At 41.2% G+C, this 25208-nt stretch overlaps 1 protein-coding gene across 1 annotated transcript in view; it reads right to left on the bottom strand.

Moving 5' to 3' along the window:
- Positions 1-25208, bottom strand: part of LOC112161972 (adhesion G protein-coupled receptor A3) — a 212821-nt gene that overhangs the window by 60242 nt on the left and 127371 nt on the right. The window contains exons 13-14 of the mRNA XM_024297552.2: positions 9677-9887; positions 9167-9375 (exon numbers count right to left, since the gene is read on the bottom strand). Of these exons, the coding sequence (XP_024153320.1) occupies positions 9167-9375; positions 9677-9887 (420 nt within the window). The remainder of the gene's footprint in view (positions 1-9166; positions 9376-9676; positions 9888-25208) is intronic.

Raw genomic sequence — 25208 nt, 5'->3', positions numbered from 1 at the left:
GGGGGGGTCTTAAAGGAGAGCCGTTGAAAAAGTAACTAACACCTGTTTGAGCTGGAATTTATTGAAGACAGACACAATTGGAAGATAAACGATATTCTGCATTTAGAATGAAAGTTTTTTTTACAGATAAGGAGATAAATTGAGTGTTAGTGTTAGTCTGGGGGCGGAGCTGTCAGAGCACACTCTTCCTGGAGGGAGCTGTTGGCATTGATCTTACATCAGCACATTACCACCCGCTAGTTTTCGTTGGTATGGGAGGGGCTGCTGCAGACAGTGCAGGTTTTAGAGGATTACTCTTAAATGCATGAACGGATCAAAATACCGCTTTGAGGTACTTTATTGAGAGGAATGAACAGTAAAATGCATTTAAAACCTAAAACGTATATTTTCAAGGTAGTGACTGTTCTTATAGATGTCATGGTGCATGGTTTGTACAGAGCTGATATTGGTCAGTTTTCTGATTTACTGTTGTCAAAGTAGATCAAACAAGACCCCGATCTTTCTAAAAAAAAAAAAAAAAGCAAACAGCAGGAAAAAATAAAACGTTGAATTCCAAATTGAATTTTGAGTTTATATTTTATCTTCAAAATGAAGACAAAGGTTAAAATCGTGAAAACCTACACTGGTCAACAAATGTTCCAAACTATCTGGATTTTGGGTATCGACAGAAATCATACATTTTGCTTTACTAGTACTGACTTTCTTCTCAAACAAGGCACCAGGGGTTAATTGGCCAGGCTTTGATTACCGTTCTGAAGATGGACTGAGGCGTTGCTCTCAAGTTGGCCTCTGGAGGGCGTGGCCATTTTTGAGCATAAAAAAATGATAAATAGAAAACAAAAGTAAACAGAGTGGGAAAAAGGCAATGTTTCAGAGCAGTTCCGTTTTATAAGCTCAAGTGTACGTCCATGAGAGCAGTGAGCCAATGTCATGTTTTTTGTAGAGGATACATCTGTTAATTGGTGTGGGCATTTTCTGTTCACTATATAAGTTAATCTAGTTTTTGTTGGAACGTTATACAATGCTAGATGTAGCCTGTTGCTATAATGCAGAATCATACATATTATTGCACTTGGTTTATTTGTTATTTTGCTTGTTTTCTTTATTCTGTGGTAGAACCACACATATGTATAAAACCACACTCTCTCAGAGAGATGTTTATAGAGAAGAGTTGCTGTACATTTTCCTGCAATTAAAAAGGAAAAGAAGATAAGTCATCATCTGGACTGTCTTCTTCGAGATCGTCCATACATACTTGACCCGTGCACACTCTGCAAATGCCAACATACGGAACCCAATATGAGATACAGACGTCTTCAAGACAATTACTTTTACTTAAACCAGCCTCAAACAGGAAGTGCTGCCCTTTCTTACTGCTGTTAAATGTTGTCATGGAGCTACTAGGAAACTATTTTAACACACAAACTATTAACAAATGGATCTTAGTTTATCTCAATATCATTGTGCAAAGGAGCTGGTCCAGTTTCAATCATGCACAGAACCTGAAAGGCATTTGGCAAAAGAAACCCAACAGAGAAAAAACAAAGACAACAACACTGAGAATCAGTCTGTTTACACAGCATGGCCTCATTTCTACCAAACAGTCTCTGGGGTTCAGAGAGGGTCGCAGTGTTGATAGGCAAACAGCTGGTGAAATTAGTGTGTGTGTGTGGGGGGGGGGGATCATTATGAGAATAGTTCCATTTTCTTTTCCTTAATGTCTTTAGATCAGCACGACTTGCACCAACGCTGTCCAAAGAGATGAATCACATGTCAGATGGCCACTGTCGCATGCGAACTAGTCGTGCTGCTTTTGTTTTAATCATTTGTGACTAATCATAAAAAGTGCAGCAGATGAAGAGAGAATATTTCAATCTCTTCCTGATGCTCGTTTTGTGTCTGAGAAAGTCTGTGCTGAAAACCTTGGCTTGGAAATAGAGTCAAATTGCACATGCATTTTCCTCTCTCACTGGGCAGAATTTTCGGCAGTTTGCCCATAAATAAATCCAATACCATTTTGTTTGTCAATTAATATGCAACTGTGTTTGAATAATATCCAAACCAAAAGACCACTGGATGGCCTACCACCTTTCTCTTGAAGCGGTTGTTACAACAAGCTCTTCTGCTCCACAGCAGCATTATTATAATATTTCACACTTTTTGTTGAGAAGCATGCATAATTTTAACAACAATAAGTTCCAGCAGTGTAGTTTGTGTTTAGGCATAATGAGGGGCAAACAAGCATTCAAAAAACCTCTGATGCAGATTATCAGGAAAAGATACCAACAATCATTGATGTCTTTTTCCATCAATGGCAGTACCAAACGGTTGATGTCTGGGACAAATAGCAGTCAGTGCGCTCTAAACTCATTAGTCAGAGAGAAAATAATCTGCCTCACACGTCAGATTCTTTGCCAGCAGCAATCTGTTCTGATTGTAAGCCAGACCCCTTTCTTTTCCCCACCACTGCAAACCTGCAGTGTAGTAAGCAAACGCAGTTTAAGTCAGAGCCGGAGCAACATGAAGACATGCTGCGGTGAAGGGATAACAGCAGTGTGCATGCATTACAGTCTCCCCGACAAACATTACATTTAAATTTATGCAGTGAAACTGCAAAAGGGTGAATTCATAAATGTTAACCAAAGCCAAACCTTAACTCATACCACACACACGCTGGCCTGACTCATTCAGCAGCGGGCTGTACAGACACATGGATGTCCACTTGATGGGGGTCTGCCAGCTGTACAAGTGTGGTGAGAGGTGGGAGCTTGGAAAGGGAAAATAGTTAGTGTAGCTTTGAAATCAAACTTTGGCTTCAAGCAACATCAGAAAATTTGATGTTTATTGGATCATATAAAATGGACCAAAACTGACTATGAATCATATCGTCAACAACAAATTATGCATCAAATCAGTGATAAAATGAAACATTACACCACTATCATATAACCATAAAACAGTGCCACCTTAAGTTAACAGTTAACAGTTAGCAGTCAGGCTTCAAACTTGACAAAAGATGGACATGAATTTCACCAAGTAAAATAATCTAACAGAACCAAAACATATTTTTATAAGAATTTTACTTTTCAAAACCACTGCGTACTATGTCTAAAAGATGCAACTGTCCAATCATTTAGGAGACACAAGTGTTTATAAAGAAGGAAGCAAAGTCAGAAATTAACAAATACAATTACAAATTAAAGCTTAACTTCAAATTCTCAGATATTGAAAATAACTACTTTCTGTAATGCTTTCCATGAATCGGTTCTTCACCTTTTCTACCACTGTACATTCTCTCTTGAATTCTTGATCCAGTTAGAACATTTTATAAATTCTAAATTAAACAATAATATAAGAATACATGTTGAACAAATTCCCACATATTTTAACTCGGTTGATAAAAAGATTGAAAGTAGTATAAATGTGTTACTCTTCCAATCGAAATTTGACATACATGAATGTAGAGTAAGAAAAACAACTCCCAGATTTGAAGGTTTTATGATAAAGTTCTGTCAATTTCATGAACATCTTAAAAAGATTGATACACACAAGGCACGAAACACTGGAACAATTGTGCTTTTTTGTTTAATGAATAATTCCCTATCTTGAGAATTATTATTTTATTTTTTTGATAGTGCTTAAGTATTCTTTGCTGAAGTATTAATATTAGGGTTATTTCTTACTGGAATTGTTTCTTTCTGCTTGCCATGACCCCATTACCTTTCTGTATACTGTAATTGACTTTCTTTTTTGAAAGATGACATTAATTATTGATCTTTTCGTAAAGATGTATTGTGTTCTTTAACTCCAACCTCAAGGAGAAATACTAATATTAATTATATCTTCAAAATAAATACAGCCACAAGGGGGCACAATCCATTGCTTTTAAGCATTGGTCCAAAGTCCAGGTGAATGCAGAGGCTTGAGTCAGGAAGTCAAACTACAGCCAATCAATCATGCAAATCTCAAACAGACTTTTCATCCCAGATCAATTGTGGCTCAGGTTACAACACCTGGAGAGCTGCTCACCTTCATGGTGCTGGAGGAAAATGCACTATTGCTGGTCAAGTAAAGAAAGGAACACTCAAGGAGGACGTCAGGCTGGTTGATGTGAGTGAAGGAGATACAGAAGACAGAATCAGAGAGAGGTAGACGATTCACTGTAGAGATCCCTCAAGGGAGCAGCTGAATGAGGCTTTAAATGATATACTCCATGATCCTATTCGTCTCTTTTACAATATACTATCATCAAACACAACCACTAAGCTCCACCTCTACATATCACAGTGTGTCATCTCTTATTGATGATCCTTTCAGTGAACACCACTTCCAAATCCCAACGTAATGCTGTGAAACACCACAGATATCTGAACAGGTCATCGCCGTCATCGCCAATCCCTTCATCTCTCCAGGAACACCACAGCTCCTTACGATGAAAATGTCTGACAGGAATGTCCACAGTCTGAGAGGAAAAAGTGACCCATGTTGGAGCTGGGGTCCGCCTGTGGGCCATCACAGAAAGCTAGGTTGTCTCATTGGCAGCAGCAACGTATATTAAGTAAATGAGTAGAAGAAAACATACATGTTCCAGGTTTAAATCAGACCTTGTGTGCATTGTCTGTGTGTTTCTGAAACAGGAATTGATAAAGCTGCTTTACTGTCATCTCATGACAGGATTTTGGCTCATCTGTTACACAATTAAAAGACAGCATCAGAAAAACAGCCCATAACTTTAGATTACCAGGCAAATATTTACATTCAGCAAATGATGATTGTATTTGTAAACACAAATGCCATCCATCCACACTGCTTTCCCTTTATAGGGCTGAATATTTGACATCAACATTTACTGGACATTCACAGACTGATAGATGATGTATCAAAGAAGCAAAACCTGAGTAAGAGTAGCACATTTGAAGTTCATTTGAGAAAAACATCCCTGCAGCCAGAAATGTCAAAGGGTACATGGGGAGGCTTTGTCATTTTTAAGTGGATTAAAATTTTACTCAGAGAATCAGGGTGCTGTGCAGAGCTGAACAGTAAATATTCTGAGCAAGTGAGAATGAGGAAGGTTGGATGAGGGAGTTCAGGTAGAAAGGTCCTGCTATCCTAGGCATGTTTACATTAAAAGTGGGGTCATCTGGACCCCACGAGACAGCACAGCGAACTGTTATTTCAAGAATTTTTTTATCTTCACTGGTGTCCGTGTCCACATTTGTCAAGGGTGGGATCACACATCAATGTAAGGGTGGGGTCATCTGGACCCCATAAGAGAGCGCGAGGGTTAAGGTGACCACTTTGCAGGCCAGCATCAGGCTCTAGACTCTGATGCAGCAGCTGCAGTACACCTGTCCAGAGATCTGAGGTGGAGTGACCTGTCCTTCTTTGTCTGAATGATGACAAGCAGTTATAGTTAAAAGCACCTGTACAGATGGTGTGGATCATTAAGTTATCCGGGCCAGTGGAGGCTCGTAGAGAGGAGCTGCTAGTTCAAGGGTGTGTGCTGCAGTTCTTTTAAGGTTAGTTGAAATTGAAACACACAATTTTTGGGGAAAAAATGAAAAGTCCACTCCTGTGTATCCCCTAGTCTCCCCTTACTTACCCGACCATATCTTGTTTAAAGACACAGTGCAATGAAAATTGTATTTTTGGTGTTTTTAACATGTTCTTTTAGCATTTTTCTATATTTCTGAGCATTTTTCTTATTTGGATCATTGTGAATCCGGAGCAGATGAAAAAATACTCTTTACAAAAGCTATCATTTGCGACCTAGAAAATGCAATGGGTGGGCCACAAGCTCCCTGCTCCATTCTGATGTATCCTTATACAGACAAATAGATCCATGTACGTCTTTGTTTTCCTCTTACGAGCTGGTGTCTGTCTCAAAAATGTTCAACTGGATAGCTCAGATATTGGTCGACATCTTTATGCACCACTAATGTTAGCTTGGGGTTGTGAGGGGCTATAAGCTAGAGGGAGAAAGAGTAAACAAAGGCATCATGGGAAATAAGCAGAGGCTTACTTCTGCTCCACCAGTCCTGTCCACAACCTCTTAGGTGTGTGTCTGATGAACCAATGCTGCTCTGCAGAAACTATGTCCAAAAAAATTACAACTTTTGCTTTTCTTTTTTTATTTTGGCTAAACAGTAATAAAAGACCACTGGCAACACTGGGGAAAAAGATCAAAACATGATCAGAGTGGGACTTTATGTCCTTCAGAAGCAGCTGTTGCTTCACATGCCTTAAAATTATTTTTCCAACACAGCAGAGGTTTATAAAGAAAAGACTTTGGTGTTTGGAGGATAAATAGTTTGAAGAAGAATCACTGAGTTGACCTTAAATTACTCAGAGCACCAAAATGTTTAATGTCTGACAAACACCCATCTGTCCAACAGTTAAAGGTTAGCTAAGAGTGAGCCAGTCAGACTCAAAGCACAGCAACAAATATGCATCAGAACATCTACAAACAATGATGTTGCAACAGTTCAGTTCAGTTAGTCTTCACTTCAAACAGAATGAAACACTGTGGTGAGACCTCAAGAGAGCTGTCCAAACATGAATGACTACAACCCTGAGTTTACTGAAGCAGCCCAGAGAAGGATAGGGAGACTAAATTCATGCACCAACAATGCAAGGCTGGGAAAATCAAACAGGCTCCACACCAATATAATATCTAACACACAAGCTTTTTATCAAACACCTGGTTGTTCTGTCAGCTTTGACATGCTGGCTGCAAACTTCACATCTCTGTAGAAGAAACCGCAACAATCCGAGCCAGCCATCATCTGACGTTACCAACAGGACTCAACAGGTCACCTGTTTGACCAGAGACTCCTCCAGCTTCCATGAAGCCTCTCTGCGTCACAAATTCATTATATTCACAAAAGTGTGTAGGAATACAGCTTGTCTCTCATTGGGCCGTGGCCGCAGGGCCTTGGTTATGATTGGATTTGAACAAAGGCGAGCCACCCACACCATGTGTGTCTTTCACTCTAAAGGTCTGCTCCTGCATATTAAACAGGATGGAGCAATGCAGCAGAGACATGCAGGACCTCTTCCATCGCTGTGACAGTAAAATAAACAGCAATCCAGACCTCTGACACAGCATGCAGCAGAGACTGTGGCTGCATGTAGAAGATGTTCCTTTTAAAAGGCTCTGAAACGTGGCTGGAGTATGGAATTGAGGCTTGTCACGGTGATGAAGACGGATCATGAGGCTGCATTGCTGTAACTGAATGAGTCAGCCCTCCCTTCAGACAGGCAGATGGGGGAGAGGAGGCAGGACAGAAGGAGGGAAATGGGAAACTGTTTGGGAACTGTCCCGGGTGCTGAACCTTCCCAACAGCTAGAAACTTAGTTTTAGGAAAACAGGAAATCTGTCATGGAGCTCACGCCTTCAGAACAATCAGTGGATTGTTGAAACAGCTAAATCAGACCAGATTATCTCCTTAAGACAGAACGCATGATACAGCGGATTTAAAAACAAAAATCCAAACGGTGATACTGTTACGTGAGTAAGCAGAAGGACACACCTGTTAACTTCTACTCTAACAGTGATCTGTAGCACTGGAATCATTCTGCACGGCTCAAAAGATTTCTCATTAGGACACTTTTCCATGCAGCCTCAGTCCTCAGGCAGCTTCAGGCTGTGACTCACCACACTAAAATGATACACTTTCAGAGTATTAGATGCAATGTATTTGGGAACATCTTGTTTTGTACTTGACCTCTAAAATCCATCAATATTTCTCCAAAGACATCTTTGTTGAATTATTAAATCTCTGAATAAAGCATGAAAACTTTCAGTCAATCCAATCTTGTTGGTGTAGAAAGGACACACAAGGACACGTTTATATTCCATTTTAAAGGCTGTATATTCACCCCTAACCTCTGAATCCACAAAAGACATCTCTGGAACTTTCTGTCTCCTGCTTTCTATTCATCCTTAGCTCTGTTCATTTATGACGGCTGGTCTGCTCGCATTTGGACATTGGAAATCCCTCGCAGTTTGACATGGAGAGGATCAGGCAACAGGTTTGGAGGTGGACTGAGGGTCTGAGGCGGGCTGAGCGGAACCGGCGGCAGAAATGATGTCACGAGTGTGTAAATAAGGGTCGTTTTGTCGGGCACTGCGGAGACCGGGCGGGTGTGGTGACTGCATTAGCAGCCGCCAAGGCTCCCACGAGCAGAGCTGCTGTGGTCATCCGCGCTAGAGGCTTCCCGCCATCGCGGTGACGTGCCTCTGTCTGCCTCAGATCGTCAGCACAGCAAACATGGATTTGAGAGAAAACGCCGATCATGTTGATTCTAAAGGCGCCCGGTGACGGCGCGCATCCTCCGGCCGGTGGTTGACAGAAATACGCATGCAAAATGACAGCCTGACATCTGCTCCCCATCTGCCATCAGCTTTGCGTTCTCTACAGCCCCCACACGCGCACTTTGTGCGGTTTTACGGCTCCTATGCGGCTTTTTTCGAGCCTCACAAAAGAACTGATCAGCGGCTCCGCGAAATATGGAAGAAAAGCCAACTCTGAGATGCGACAACACGACACTCTCCATGCGGCTCTGCCGACTGACCTCCCAGTTAATCGGCTCCCACTCCTCGGTAAACATCCGGAGGTTTTCTTCTCATCCAAAGAAAAATAAGAAGAAGAAGAAAAGAGGGAGAGCAGGCACAGCGGCTCACGGAGCCACCGGGAGCTGCGTTGTCATTGCGCTTTTTTGGGTTCTCCTCGTGCAATCAAGTTGCGGTCGGGTGCGTGGTGGGGGGGCAGGCATCACCGGCGGCATCGACATCAACTTGCGGAGGCAGACGAGCGGCGCCGAGCTTCACAAGTCCAGCATTTCTGCTCGGCGACGGTTGCAACCAATTAGCACCTGGCTGGCGCGTGGAGGCGCACGGCGCTCCTTCTCTCCAGCATCGCTTCCATCTCCGCGGATCCTCGCTTCCGAAGCCAATCCGAAGCCAACTAATCCCTTCCCTCTACTGAGTAGCAACAATAAACGAAGCCTTTAAAGGTCCCTGCATGATCTGCTCCTCAGAACACGTGACTCCTGCTATTCCATGGCAAAAATGTGCATTTAATCCGTAACGGGCCCTGAGTAGTGGGAGACACGGAAGGTGAGGTCATGGTGAAATGAGGGAGTGTAGCAGCAGATTACTCACCATCAGCACAGCAAAGTTACTCTGGTGGCTGCAGTGGATAGTGGTGGTGCTTCCGCCCGAGCCCGTTATGTGGCAGCCCTCTGCCCTCCAGCCCCCGTGTCCATCCAGCAGGTCAAAATCCCAGTAGGCTGCAGTGGGGTCTACACCCAAAGCGAAGTGCCTGAGAGCGATGGTAACGGAGTGCACGCCGCTCCCCCGGCTGCACCCATCTGCAAGAAAGGCAGCACGTTCAGGGGCGAGTGCGCTGGCGCCATGGCACAGCTGTGCGCGCAAGCTCCATGCACAACACAAGAGTCACAAGTGGCGCACTCAACTTTTATGTCACATCAGATCAGGCAGCGACACGGGGCGGGATGAGGCTCTGCTCACAAGGCTTTATTTCACCAACAAACGCGCGTGATCACATGTTGCACACAAGTGGGGCTGCGGTGGCTGCGTGTCTATGCGTGAGCGCGCGAGGCGCGTGGGCAGACATCACATCGCATGATGGTAAAATGGATTTCCTCTTACCTAATTTGGTGAAAGCAACTGGTGTGGAAACGCTTCTCCGCTTCCCGTCGTCTGCCAGGTTGGAAGAATTCCCTGTGCACGGGAAGAGTTTCCCATTGCGAAACACAATGAACTGCAGCCTGCAAGTGGAGTTATCAACAGATTGGAGCGCAGAGGAGGAGACAGGCGCACCAGCCAGCGGGAAATGGATGGAGGCGACAGCCACGGAGTTCTGCGGATGCAACAAAAAAGGGGGAAATAACGACAAATGAAGGAAGGAAAGTAAGGAAAAACACAAGGGTTTATTGAAAATAAAGTCTAGTCTCTGTCACCCGCGGGAGCGCAGGAAAGCACACATCTCAAGTGGCCAAGGGAACGAGAGCCACGTTTGAACGCTCTGACTGAGCCTCTGTGGTCCGGCTCCCTGCCGCAGAGGTGGAAATGGTTCCTACCAATTCAGCTCGAGGGCACATCAGCAATGCAGTTTGATTTAAAGAGACAACCGATTCCACTTCATCCTTATCCCAACGACCAATTAACGAAGAGCCAAAGAAAAGGGGCAAAAGAGGAAGACGAAACCGACAACATCAGGAGACAGGTACGGTCCCAGGAGGGGGGAATGGCGTGGTAACGGAAGCGTGCACTCGCTATCTTTGAACACAGGTGGAGCTAAACTGATTTCTAATGCTGTGGCAGCAGGGGAGGAAAAAAACACACCCAAACAATCCAGGATGCTTTCTCTCCAAATCCCACCACAGGATTCAAGATCCTGCTCTCTGATCTCCTCTGACCCCAGACACACCATTATACAACCTGTCCTGAAAGTGTATGAACTCCAGACAACTGCAGACACTTTGATTCAGACACTTGTTGTTCAGCAGTGTAATCAAAGAACACAAACACAAGATCCCTCATCATCTGATCTGACAGACAGAGCCCTTCATGTACTATCTCAAACCTAAAACTAAAGAAGAAACCAAACAGGAGATGCTGATTACATTATGTTAAAGAAAGTTAACCCTTTGACCTTCATCAGCATGAACCACAACAGAAAAAACGTTTTTGCAGTGGAACAAGAAAAACTCCTATTAAACTCTGATCCTCATATTCATTTAGCTGGTTCCTGTGATGGAGGCCAGTGCTAATGATGAGGGTGGTGATGATGCATGCTCATCATAAAAACGATCATCATAATCCTAATGAATTCAGTTCAGAGCGTTCCATCACGTCACCCTCCAGGGTGAAAAGATCTGCCCTGAAACCTCAGAGGGAGGCAGCCTTCGCCCCAAGATGACTGTGGGCCCGTGGAGCAGGGGTGTCAAACTCAGTCACACAGGGGGCCAAAATTCAAAACACACAGTAGGTTGGGGGCTAAACAGGACAAACATTTATTGAATACAGAAAAAAACAAAACTGGTCAAACTTTTAAAATTTTTACAGAATAAAAACAGGCAGGAATATTATTCTAGAATAAATCAACCTAAATCTTAAATAACTTTCAATATTTTATTTTCCATAACGGGCCGTTAATAATATTAATATAAAATGATCTGGAGATCCGGCCCCCGGGCCTTTACTTTGACATATATCGCAGGCTGAAGCTGCAGAGTCAGACCATAAGCCCCATGGTAAAGTTAGTGGGGAAGTTTTATTGTGAGAAAACTGCTATTTTGATCCATTTGTCCAGGAATGAACACGATTCTTGGGGGTTAACGTCGGCACAAGGAGCCAGCCGTGATTTTACAGTTTTAGCTTTGTTTTGCTATTTGTTTCTGCATCGACACATCCTTGAAAGGCTATTGATTTTCATCCTGCAGTCTGTGGGGGGAGGACAAAACAAAGACCATCTTTGCCTTGAAACTTATCTTGCATCATTTCCTTTCTCCGAGCAACCTAACTTGGCCGCCTTGTTTCCAAGACATCAGAGGACCCAGACATCAGCGCCTGAGCTGCAGATTTAGGTCTGGATGACAGTTGGGGGGGGGGCTAAACATGGAGCACGTGTGCTTTTTTAACAGGACTTCTCTCAAAGAGCGTCCTCACCTCCATCTCCTGGGGAGATGTTTTTGAAACACACAGCTCACAAAGACGAAATCTTATCTTTTAGAGTTGCATCCTCATCTCCATCTACATCTTTTATCCTCTTTTATGTGGCATATCAAAGGGATTTACAACCCAGGGGGTGTGCTGTAAGCCACAACATGCGCAAGGTCCCATTTCAAGAAATAATCTGTGTTCCTCCTGAGCAGCCTGAACAGCTACATTTCCTCCACCTCAATGTCACCGGGGAACTTTCACTTTAGATTTCATTTGGCTGGTTGTGCCTCAGCTGCATGACCTTCCCCCTGCAGCCCCTCCCCTTCTAAGAGGGCAGCATGCTGTAGCCGTAGAAACCGCAATCATCCCCCCCTCCACCACCACCACCACCCTCTCTTGCCTCGGGATCATTTTCCTCCCCTGTTTTTTCCCCACTTATTCCTTTCTTCACAGAAAGCACACAGGTGAATGTCGGCAGCCGTTTCTTATTTTAAAAAGATCCATTTCTCTCATACTCATTGTGTGATGCACAGCCTTTTCTGATAGATGTGCAAAGCTGCAAATCAGCCTGCAGGGCAAAACACAACATCAGTGTTTGACCTGCTGCGCTATGGAGACCATCTTTTAGCATAGATGCTGTTGCTTCTCTTTAACCCTTTAACACCAGAGCTCCAGTGTTTATGTTCTTAGATTTATTGTAATTTTTATGTGTAATTTATTGTTCACACAATCAACGTATTTCCAGTGGATTCTGAAACACATCAGAATCTGCTGGAATTATGGTGTTAATGGTTGATAAATTACAGTATGTTAAGGATTTTGTGTTTAAGCGTCACTGACGACACCTCCGGTGTTTCAGGGTTCACACATGGTAAGCATGAAGGAAGCGTGGCACATTTTCATCTCTGGAAATAGCAACTAGAAAATGACCTATGATCAAGGCTAATTTTACTCAAAGACCAGCTCACAGTGCCCCCACCACACACCCCCTCCAAGCTGGAAAGAACTGCTGACAAGCACAAAGGGAGATTTGCATAATTTGGTTTGTAATCATAGGCAGTCCTGTTGACACAGTCGTGGCCTGAGGCGCAATGACAGAGAAATCAGCAGGTCGCTTCCTCCTGGGATCAAAAAGAGAGGATTCTTTTTTTGCACTTTAAAAACAGGTGATATTTGAGAAGAATACCATAAACAAAGACGTCTTTCTAAAAAAGTTTTTGCATGTAAGAGATGAATCATCTTTACCGCTCTTTTCTTCTTTTCAGGAGGGCTTATCAAGACAAATTAAGGACAGTCGGCGAGTTACCATGCCAACAGGAGTCTGTCTTCGGTTTATTATTTTTTTTCTGTTGGTTAGGCTGAGAGGGGGCATTAGAGCAGAGTCGACGCAGGGAAACAGGCTCTTTGGTGAGGCTGCGCTGTGTTTGAGATGTCATCGTCTCTTTCTTCAGACAGCTTTGATTCAAGCTGTGACACAAAAAAAGCCGACGAGAGGCTGGGAGAGATAGAGGATATTGATTGACTGAAACGTCATGGCGGAGTGCAAACTAGGGAATTCATTATGGGTGCAAGAAAATTTTGCAGACTTCAATTCAATTCCACTAAACGCCTGATTGACGCACACATCGTGTCTATTTTGTATCTGTTGGTCATAAACCCATGCTGGAGGTCATTCTGAGTCTGTCGAACGCTGACCTCATCTGGACGTCCACAAGCAATTTGACCTTAAAGTATCAGTCAAGGTGATTTTTTTGAAGATCGTAATAATTTTTAAAATAAAATAATTTTACTATACTTTTTTGTTAAATTCCGAATAATCATTCAAACTGTTCATTAAAGTTGATATTATCAATTGTATGCACACTGACTATTACTTTGTATGAATAGTTTGCATTATGAGAACACAATGCGTTTTTTTTACTTTCATGTTTTTATCCTACTGGTTTCTAAAAGAAACCTTTCGTCCATATGGACTAAAGGAACGGAGAATGCCTACATGTATAACATTAGAGCTGGTAACTGACTGATGCATGTAATCACAGCCTAACCTACAGTATGTCAGTTTGAGCATTATTGCATGATTACAATACAATGATGTCATCTGTAGCAGTCGTCCACAACCCGTGGGCCGGTACCGGTCCGTGGGTCTCTTAATACTGGGCCGCAGACAGAAAATAGAAATACATGCACTAACTTAGATTATTTCCGTTGAGTTTATTTTCTGATTCTGAGCAAAGTTTTATTTTGAAAAACATCAGCATTCTCTTCACATCCGTCTTGGTCACAGAACTTAAAATGGCAAACTGGATTGCTAAGCTAGTAGCCCAAAGTTAACAACATAAAACAAACAATAAAATGCATTTGGAAAACTGGAATCTTAAAAATGTCATCTTTGCCTCTGTTCGGACCAGTCCATAAAAATATTTTCTAATTTAAACCAGTCCATGGCCTGAAAAAGGTTGGGGACCACTGATCTATAGTGTCTGGAATAAATAAATGAAGTGGTGGTAGGGGACAGGGGCATTTTGTTATAACATCCAACTACTATTTTGGTGCAAAGACTTAAGTTTGGTTTGCTAAAATATCAAATAAAGTACTCAAGTTAAGAGCTAATTAAAGCCAATCTGAGCATCCAAGAATCTAAACTTGGTCCAAAAATACCTAAAAAAGATGGAAAGCCTGTTGACCCATGCTGACAAATACATGCTGTCTGCACTGTATGGCACTGAAATCAAAGTAACGTGACAATGAGAATGAAAATGAGTGGGACTTTGGAGCCAAAGACACGTCATTTTTAATATTTTAAACCAAAAACCTAGTTATCTGTCAAAATGGGTTAAGTCTTTAAGAAAGTAATAAGCATAATAAAGAATTTGTCTTTCAATGTGAATTGCAATGAAACTGTGTTTTGAGACATTTTCCTCTACCTAGTAATATTTATGTTTTCTTTTTGTGCTTTAAAAGAAAACAATATCCAGAAGATAAAAATGATTGGAGTTGTTCAGGAGGGCATGAGCAGAGCTTCAGTGTCAAACTGTGTGAATGGAAATCCTGTGTTTGGTTCAAGAAGTCTAATCCACAACTCATGCTTTCATTATCTTGAGAAGAAAAAAATGCTTTTCTTGGTGACATCTTGAAACCAAAACCTCTACACCTGCTTAATCCTGTTTTGGGTTCACTGGGATGCTGGAGCCTATCCAGCTACTGTTGGGCGAGGCTGGAGTACACCTGGACTGTTTGCTAGTCCATCGCAGGGCTATGACATGTGAATTGTGATAACGGTTAGCTAGAATTTTTCTGGTTTTAAGATCCTTTTTACTGGGATATACTTTAGTGAAGAAAGTGTCGGGAAGCTCATTATCTAGGCCATGTTTCCGTTTGTCTCTCGTGCTCACACCTATCCCGTTTGATTCAGCTGCAGGGAGACACAGAGGATTAATGGGCAGTCATTTGGTGCAGCAATAACAGTTGGCTATCACACAAAGTGGGTGTTCAAGCACCGCCTGAGGTGAAGCAGAGTCATGACTTTGGATCTCGCCGTAGGGTCCTTTCCTCTGTGTTCAGACTGATTTCCTGTAAAATGTATTCAATGCATGTTCAGCTGGAGCTCAGGTTTCACCACTTTTACCTAGTAAGCAAGTCAGTTTCATTTATATACCTAGATGATCTTTTGCCTAGATTATTTTTGTTCAGACAGCCACAGCCAGGTGGAACCTCTTGTTCATCACTGGTATCTCACTTTTAGTCCACCAGCCTGATATTAGTTCAATCCCACAGGGATTTTAACCTCTGACACTAAATGTCTTAACTTTTCCATGTCTGACTGTTGCATCAAATGAACTTAGCTATGACCTGTGCATCCCAGCATTGGTTGGAAGCATTTCTTCTTTATTTTAAGAGCAGGAGAATAAAAATGCAAGGTCTGCAGACCTTCTTGGGTTGTAATTAAGGATGAATAGTGATGTGAATATAAATTGGTGAGATATTCTCCAATTGACTCATCAAACTGCTTTTTGCTAATATTTTATTTCTATAAAGTTTTGTAATGATTAAAAAACAAAGTTAAATGCAGAATTAAACCATTAAGATGACTGAAATATCTAAGATTTTATGTGTAAGCCAAACATCACACTCTGAGTCCCATTTAAGGAAAAAAACCTTTCCATCCACATCCCAGAGATGACGGCCAAAGAAACGTTTTGCTTGGTGCAGCCTGCTCTCTTTGTGATGCGGTTGGTAAAAGGTAAGGCTAAAGCAGTCCGCCGTTACCATGGAAACCTTATTAATCTTTGTGACTTGACAATTTCTTTCTACGATGACAAAGTCAAAGAAGACACGACTTGTTTTGTGTTTATTGCAATTACCTTTACATGAGCAGCAATGAATTTGGAGGGTAGTAAGGGGGCGGGGGTAATTGACCAGAGAAGGAACCATGAAGCATGCACACCTGAAATCTGTAACAGGATTATTTAACATGTTGAGCTGCTGTTTTAGAAACTTCTGAGTAAAAACGGGAGACAGGTAGATCAGATGTGACTTGATCAATCTGTGTTGAGTGAAAGTGTGTGAGGGTGACGAGGAAACTGCAGAGCAGCAGATCTGGGGTAAGCAAACACTCCTCCAGCACACTTCACTTCTCGTTTTACCCACAACTGCAGTCATGAAACGCTACAGGGATGGAGCCGGCCTCTCTGCACAGCAAAGACAAAGCAGACGGAGGAGAGCAAAGCCCAGCTTCAGAGATTAATCACTTCAATGCACACGTGCCTGAGCAGCGTAACGGAGCTTCATCAGCGCAGTGGATGCTGCAACAAGCGAAGCCCCTCCAGCTGCAAACTGATTACACACAGACCCGCACACACCTGTCTTCAGGTTTTAAACACAGAAGAAAAACGAACAATGGAAATACTGACGCGCTGCATCCATCAACAGTAGAATTAGATCTGAAACATTTTGTTTTTCATGCATTTCAAGATGGTCATTTTTTCTCCTAATTTTTTTCAAGACGAGCATGACATAAAAAGCAAAACATCTTTCCTAAATCCATTTAAGGTACAATTATAATTGTGGAGAGATGTGATTCTGTCTTTAATGGCCTATTCTCTTACTGTGTTTAACCTTAGCGGGTCGGAGCCCCTGGGCATCGCCAGAGCACATCTAACAGATCTGGGAGTGGAATTAGAGCAGAGGAGAAAGGACAAGGAGAGTGCTGCAGTTTTGCATTATGTCCTCTTCTCCACATTAATCTCTTCCCACTAATCCTACTGCTGCACAAAACAGAACAATAATACTTTAATGGTCATCTTTATCTCACAAGACTGACGCTGAAATGACTGGCCTTTAAAAGCAGGAGAGTGTCACTCAGGGAGGATGCTTCTGTCAGAGGGTGGTATTTGGGGGCATGACTCTGATCTCAGGTACCATGTAAGAATGTTCACAGGGAAAGATTGTGACCATCATCTCGTTTGCTCATTAATTATTTCCTTTAAGGATAAAAAGCTAACTTTATACACTTTTTTTTTTGATATTGTTGTCTTAAATAGGGTTTTTATTCTAAAAATGACAAATATTTCCAAAAACTGTATTGTTTGGCTCAATCTGAATTCTTCCCTCCTCTCTACCCCTCCATATGAAAGGGCCTTTGTAGTGGAAGTGTTGTCCGAAATATTTTTTTAAAATCCCACCCTCCAATCAGAGGGATACAGTCATCCATCGTGAGGGTAAAACACGTTGTGCTGTAGCGTGGAGGAGATGCGCTTTTCCTCTCGTGGGTGTTCTCTGAACCACAGACGTTTATATTTAAATGTAAGTCATGACTTTTTGTTGTAGCATGACCTTTTTAAAGTTATAAAACCGATGTTGTTATGCATATTTGAGCGCTGGAAGCTCTGTGCTAATGCTAGCTAAATGGCGTGCCGTTTGAATTCTGAGACACCATTTTTCATAACTCTCCGTTTGGAGGGTTAAATGAAGGGGAAGGAGAAAGGAAAGAATTCAGATTGGGCGTTAGTCTTCTATAAGACTCCTGCATTCATTTACATTCTTAAGACTTTGTATTTCATCGCTTGACTGCTTGGAACTAAATAAATAAATATAATGTAAATATAAAAAAATAACAATATAAATATATAATATAAATAAATATGGATATTTTTAGTAAATTTACCTTGTAATTTGAACATAATTGGATAAAACAAATGCCACGTAAACTCTTGTTAGATGAGAAAGAACTCCCCTGTACACATTTAGGGATTAAACACTGCCAGGGCTTCAGTGTCACTGGTCTGCTATTGTTAGCAGCAGAGAGGGAGCTTTCCAAAAATAAATCATATATAATAATATTGTTTATATAATATAAATACTATTTTCAAATTCCTTGAATGAGTTCCACAGCTGTAAAAGTACATACATTCTTAAATGAGTTCAAAACATATGATAGAAATCTCTAAAAACAATCACATTCTTGTGCCTTGATTTTGTCTCAGACATTTTTTTATTTATTTACTTCAATCAGTCAGAAAAGTTTAAAAACATTAAGGCAATGCCAAGACAAGACTGTGATGGTTTGGTGAGAAAACTTTACTTTGATGTTCTGATAGTACTCATGTCATCCAGTGAACACCACTGTCTGTATAGTTTCAGACAGATTAAGAGATACTAGTCTTATAAAGACTTCATCTTTACATTTGCTTAATGACAAACAAAACTGCACAGCTTTTAAACCCAATGAAAATCATGGGAACTCACACAGCAGAATAATGTCTTTTTCATTTCCCATAGTTCTTTGCTTTCTCTGTAGAGTCTGCATAATGCAAATACTGGCAACTAATCTATTGGTTGTAACACCCATTCCGGATCTGAACTCAAAGCAATAGTAATTATCTGGGCTTAACCAAACATTTCTTATTCAAATTTCCTCTGTAATAGTTTATGAACTCTTCAGACTTTGAACTGCACATTATTTGTTAAGCTGTTAGCTTCTGGAGGGAATGCTTGGAATTGAAGAGGAGTCAGATTTAGAGGGATTGTGGCTGGGATTTTGCTGAATAACACTTTGAACAGGAAGGTTTGACTGCACTTAAAGACAAAAGGCTTTGACTTTTAGAAGTGGAAAAGATACTTCAAGAATACATGAAAACAGAGCACATCTGCACACAAGCACATGTTTTGTTTGTGGAAGAGGAATATTACCTGAGCAGGAAAAAGAACCCTGTCTTCTTGATAAAAGCACCACACTTTTGATGGAAAAGGGAAACAAATACCTATCCTGCAGGCCCCAAACCCCCTTAAATTTCAGCTCATCTTTCCAGCACCGCAGAGTCTTCCAGCTTTGATCATGCAGAGGAATCACAGACACACATCACCGCGTGCAGGGAAGGATGGAGGATTTATTGGAGCGCTCTTGTGCCTTCAAGACACATCATTTCAATCGATCATGTGAAGCGCTACCATAGTCAGCTCACTCTGGCTGCTAAGATTTCCCCTTCCCGTCTATCTTCCGATCAATGAAGATTTCATCCATGGAGAGCCCAGGTCCACCTACTGCCAAAGGAGTCAAACACTTTCTGGTAAAAACATTATTTCATCCAGACTAGCAGTTTCCTTCTTCAGCTTGTAGTGAAAGTCAAAACGCAAACCATGTTCCAGCTTCAGATGTTTTATTGTTCCTGAATTTCTTAAGGATTCTGTTGTTCATCTCTGCAGAAGTAATGAGTTGGTGTCAAACAAACAGCTGCAGTAAAAAGTACTTTGTGTCAAGCCCTAATAGAGGCATTCAGAGCTGAGCAGTGAAATAAAAAAAAATGAGACTCTTTCATTTACTTTTACTCCACTACTTGTAGAGTATTTTTTAAGATGAACTGAAATGTGGGAAGAGGACAAAGGCTCAAATGATTTGAATGAAACAAAGAAAATTAGTTTTAATCCAACGCATCCGCTCAACGGTCTGAAGAGGCTCCTCTGGTCTCGATGCCATCAGGGTGGACCTTTTTCCTGAAAATGATTAAGTGGATGGTATGGAGACTTCTTTTGGTCCAGCTAAATGTTAGCAGTGACTACAAGAAGATGAAAATTGGGATGAGAGCCAGAGCTCACTTGTAACGTCTTTGGTTTTCTCTTTATGAAGGATGGCGTAAAAAGTTGTGGCTCTTTTATCTCATATCGTCATCCCCACCGCCCGCCTTGTCACCATGGGGAGGAGGGCATTCAGTCACTCTGCCCCACAACTCTGGAACTCCCTCCCACCTGACCTCACGACTATGGACTCACTCCCTCTCTTCATTTCCAGCCGCTAACCCATCTTTTCAGACTGGTCTACTCTTCATGACTGCAATACATCTGTCTTTAAAAAAAAAAAAAAACTTTTAAGATTAACACAACACCAGTGTTTTTATATTTATGCTTTTAACCTTGTTCGGTGACCTTGAGTTTCATGAAAGGTGCCTGATAAATAAAATGTATTATGATTATTATTCTTATATCTCATCCGTCTCAATAAATGTGTAGGACCCATCTCAATGGGAATGTAAAAGGCAGACGTCAGACACCATCCCTTTTGACAGCTTTTGGTTGTTGGCAGCAGACCACTAACATCTTCAGCTTTACTTCAGACCATACAACTTTAGTCTGTTTTAAATTCAGGATTATCAACTGTTCTTTAAAAAATAATCATAATGATAATCAATATACTTTCAATTCTTTTGCAAACTGGATGCCATGAAAAAGCCATAGTTAATAAATAAATAAATAAAGGATTATGTTTGCATATTTGACAGATATTAAGCACCAGAAAGCAGCAAAGACATTATTTGGTGCTCTTAAATTCATCTGAAATTTGTTATTACTACATTCTAAAGTGAATAATGTAATGCCTTTGGCGTTGCCAGCAGCAACCATTTCAGGACTATTTTACAGCATTTTGTAGTTTGCTGGTTTCAGTGATCCTTGATAACTCATTGCCCATTGGTATACAGATAACTTAAGGTTAGATGTCTTATTACTGTACTCATTTCAATGTACACTCTCTAGTAGTTAGAAGGGATTGATGAAGCCAGCTGGTGTAATTTAGTGTCAAAGACCAAGGCTGTTTTGTGTTTTTGCAGGGCCCAGGGTGTGTGCATGTGTTTCTTTTCAGATGCCACCTGAACAGGAAACAGCTTTTTCAGATTCTGTATTATCCAGCAGCACTTTTCTAGGGCTCAAATAAGTGCAGCAGAGATGTGGACTCCAGTCACATGACTTTGATCACTTCAGACTGGACTTGACAACAAATAAAAAGACTTGCAACTTGACGTGGACTTTAATTAAAGTGTGACTTTACTCTCACTAGAGCCTTTTGACTAGCTTGACTAGTTAAAAACTTACCACTTTCAGCAACCACCAAAGATTGTAAAGTGTGTTAACATGGACCCCTCTGTTTGACTTATGTATGAGTGTTTCTGTGCGGGCTGTTGGGATAACATCCCATCAAATTAGATCCTCGTTTTTTTGATCCAACACCATCCTACCAGTGACAATGCTCGACAACTGATAAAGACGATATGTCAAACAAGGCGGCGGTTTCTGTATGCTAAAAATTCCCGAGGATGTCAACAAAAAGCTTTTATTACAGTTTGGACAACATGTGGTTTGAAGATCCCAGACAGAGACTCAACAACGATCAACTTTCTCAGACACTTGAGATAAGCTCTGGATGAAAGCTAACACTAGCTTAGTAACTGATAACTGCAAAGTTAAATCCAGGAGTCTGTAAACTCACTATCATTGTTACTTTGCAAACACAGTAAACTGGGGTTTGTTAAGCTACGTTCATAGCACCCTTGGCAACATGTGCTCAAGCGCCCACTTCCAATACAAAGCCTGTGTAAAGGCTCATGCACGTGGGTTTAGGGCTTCCATGTTCAAAACTCTTATGTTCACGCGTAGCTACGCAACTTTCAACAGGTTTTTTGGCTGTACATAAAAAAATACTGGAACATGCTTTGAAAGTTAAACCAGGTCAGACTTTGGGACTTGGACTTGACTCAGGACTTTCCTGCTTTGACCCCATGACCTGAGACTTAGGCTACCTGTGACTTGCAAAACAAGGACTCTTACCTTCTATATTGCAGTTCACCTTTTGCAGTCTCACTGTTTCAAAGTTTTTCAGTGAACTTTCCCATGTTTTTTTGTGTTTTTACAGTACACTGTGTTCTGCGTCCTGATTGGCTATTGACCTAAATCAATCTCTGTGCTGCATCTCCTGTACAGAATACATTCAATTTGCAAAATGTACATAAATCTTCATTGTGTAAATCTTCATACTAGACTTATTTTTCTATTGAATTTGGAGAGTTTAATCAAGAGAGGAAAAGTGTGAAAATGTTCATGTCTGTCTGAGAAACGTGGATAAAGTGTGTAGTAACACGTCTACAGTCCTACTGTGCAGACTTCACCTCTGATACTTTGACCACTGAGCTGAGATGGGGGTGCACTGAAGGTGGGGGGAATCAGGGATGAGGACCTTTGATTCATACTGACAAGATCATTGCTCCCATCTCCTCTGACCTCACAGAGACTTTTTGTGTCATCCTTTGACCTTCAGGTCATGAAGCAGAAGTCTTCATTCCTGCAGCAACCATCGCTGTGTCCAAGCAACACGGGCCCCTGAGAGGAGGGGTGCAGGGGCTAAATACCCTTTTAATGAGCACCACTCTGTGTTAGCATGAGTACTGAGATGAGGTTAGTGCTGTTATTAAAATGCCACCACTGACCTGCTATAAGATGCAGTGAAAGCATCACTTCAGTAGAAGTCCGTTGACACATTTTTTTTTTTTACTTTTGTCACATCACTGAAATTTGGAGAAAATGGTTTTTATGAAAGCCTACAGCTGTTGGGGAGTTTCACAAACCCAACATAGTCTGTGAATACATCTCTCTGGCTCTGTTGACATGCAGGAGTTGTTGTTACAACACGTCTGTCATGTTTGACATTGAAATGCATCAATTTTGGCTATTCTGGTTCAAATTAGCTTCAGGCTCCATGTCTTGAAATCATTAAAGACAATATAAGCTTGTTTAGAAAAAAAAACTAAAGGACATTTTTAAAATACAAAATATTAAAACCTTGTAAAAGTAATTTCTTCCATATTGTTCTCCATGATTTTGCCAGAAGTTCCTTTGTCTTCCTTCTGTTTTGGCCTTGCAGTTCAGTGTTTGTTTTTTGCACCTGATTTCAATTTGCCATCATCACAGCTGTTTCTTGTTCATTGGTTATCTGTCAACACTCACACACACACACACACACACACACATAGACACCCGTAGATACCCATATGCACGCACACACACGCATGTGTACACAAACATGCATCAGGCACACACACGTGCGCGCGCACGCATACAGACAAACACGCACACAAGATAATGGTTTGTGCTTTTACAGATTTTACAGATCATCTACTAGCAGATAAACAGATCCATTAACATTTTTGTTTTCCTCATCTGAGCTGGAATCTGGATCCAAACTGGTCATCTGGATAGCTGTTATTGGTTGACAATATCTTGAACTGGTAATGTTAGCTTGGGGCAGTGAAGGGCTGTAAGCTAGCAGGAGATCATGTGAACAGAGGTGAATTTGTAATGAACTCCTGCTGCTGCAGAAACTATGTTATTGAAAATGACACAAATGTTTTGATTTTGGCTAAAAATTAAAAACATATATATAACAAACAGACCATTGGGAACACTTTAACGATAGTTCAAAAGATGATTAGAGCAGGAGTTTCAGAAGTCATAGCAAGTTCTGCAAATACTATTTAAAAACATAAAGGACATTGTTAGAAAATTGATTCTAATATTCCCAGATTTCTAAACGATTTTAAATCATCCACAGTGTGGTACAAAAGCACTGAGCTCTCTTTAATTTCTGTTTTGCTTTTAAAGATTGGTTTTCCTGCAAACTACTTGAAGTGTTTTGAGCATCAGTAAGCAAGTGAGCGTCTAAAAACTGGCATCTAACAGAATTTCCCTTCTGGTGTGTCTCTGTACTTTTCCAACTTTAAAACATTTAAAAACATTTTTTGCTCATTGTTTTACTTCAAATATTGATGATTGTTTGTCTTTTGTATGCTTAAATCATCAAAGAATAAAAATCCAGTACTGGACGTAATAAATGAAACTGAGATCTATTATGACTTTTGTTGATTGAATGAAGTTAAAGATGAAAACTAGGTATTTAAATATCTAAGTTAACCGTTTCTGATGGTAAGATCCCATTTTCTAAAAGCTTGGATGAATCTTGAGTGTACGAGACTAAGCATAGAGGGGACGGCATCTCCCTCAAACAAGGATTCCTTAAATGAGCTGCAAATGTCCAACCTCCAGAGAGTTGGTATGAAAATGAATGCTTGACAGCTGTCAACTCTAGCTAGTCTTCAGTTCCACGCTGGGGATGGACTTGCCTTTTCAAGTCGGTACAAATGCAATTTCAACTAAGCTAAAGCACCTCAGGTAGCTCCTTCCCTCAGACCTGGGATTAAATTGTGAGAGTGGAGGTGCAGCAGAGATGGAGAGCAACGTGATGCGAGAAATTAAATCAGTGTGAAACAATCTGTGGATATGCTTGCATGCATAAAAAATGAGCATACAGGGCTCCTGGAGTTTCTCCCATTTTACCCTCTTATGCTGTCATTCATTCACACAATATATATGTAACACCAGGGGCCCGTTCCAAGAAGCAGGTTTTGTTGGAACTCTGAGTTCGTGAACTCCAAATTCACCAAAACTCCGAGTTTTCGGTTCCAGAAAGAGAGATAACTCAAACCCGAGAAAGTGGGTCAAACCAAGCCCGTTCCAAGAAGCGGGTTAGGATGAACTCAGAATCAATCACTATGGTAACTGAGTCTGTGAACGAAACCTGGTCGGTAGCAGGTTTTCTTCAGGAAACTTAGAGTTCTCTGCGGTCTCCGCCCCTTTTTAAAGTGAAAGATGTTCAAATATGAGTTCCTCATGAACATTTAGAGAACATTCACATTAGAGACGTCACGTTTTCACCACTCAGAAACCAAAATGACATGTTCATTCATAGAGGATCATGTAGAGAGGAGGCTGATTAATCCAGAGGAAATGTTATTTACGTCGGTAGAGGATTTGGAGGACACGAGTCGACTGACTGCAGTTTCCCAATTCATTTTTATTTCAGCGATATTATAAATAGTGAGTTTTTCCAGGGACTCGCTATTAAAAAATACAGTTTTCCTTTCCCTATTTTAAACCCTTAACAATAGAAATTATTGAATGTCAAACACCGGGAAAGTTTTTAAACTCATCCACCGTCCAGCACTTGTGTCAAATATTAGCTTGGTCATCAGCAATGCTGCCTCCCTATGCAGAGTTTACGAGTTCGATTCCCGGCTACGGAAAGTGTTTTTATGCTTAAAAAAAAATTCAGCGAATATTTTTTAAGTCTTGAGAATTAAAATTAAATAAATGCTTTTTTGACATATGCAGCTACAGTTTCTTTTTAGCGTGCAGTGAT

Source organism: Oryzias melastigma, linkage group LG15 (genome assembly GCF_002922805.2).
Source record: "Oryzias melastigma strain HK-1 linkage group LG15, ASM292280v2, whole genome shotgun sequence".
NCBI lineage: Eukaryota > Metazoa > Chordata > Actinopteri > Beloniformes > Adrianichthyidae > Oryzias > Oryzias melastigma.
Note: the sequence above shows the minus strand (reverse complement) of the source record. Positions and strands in the feature narration are given on the sequence as shown.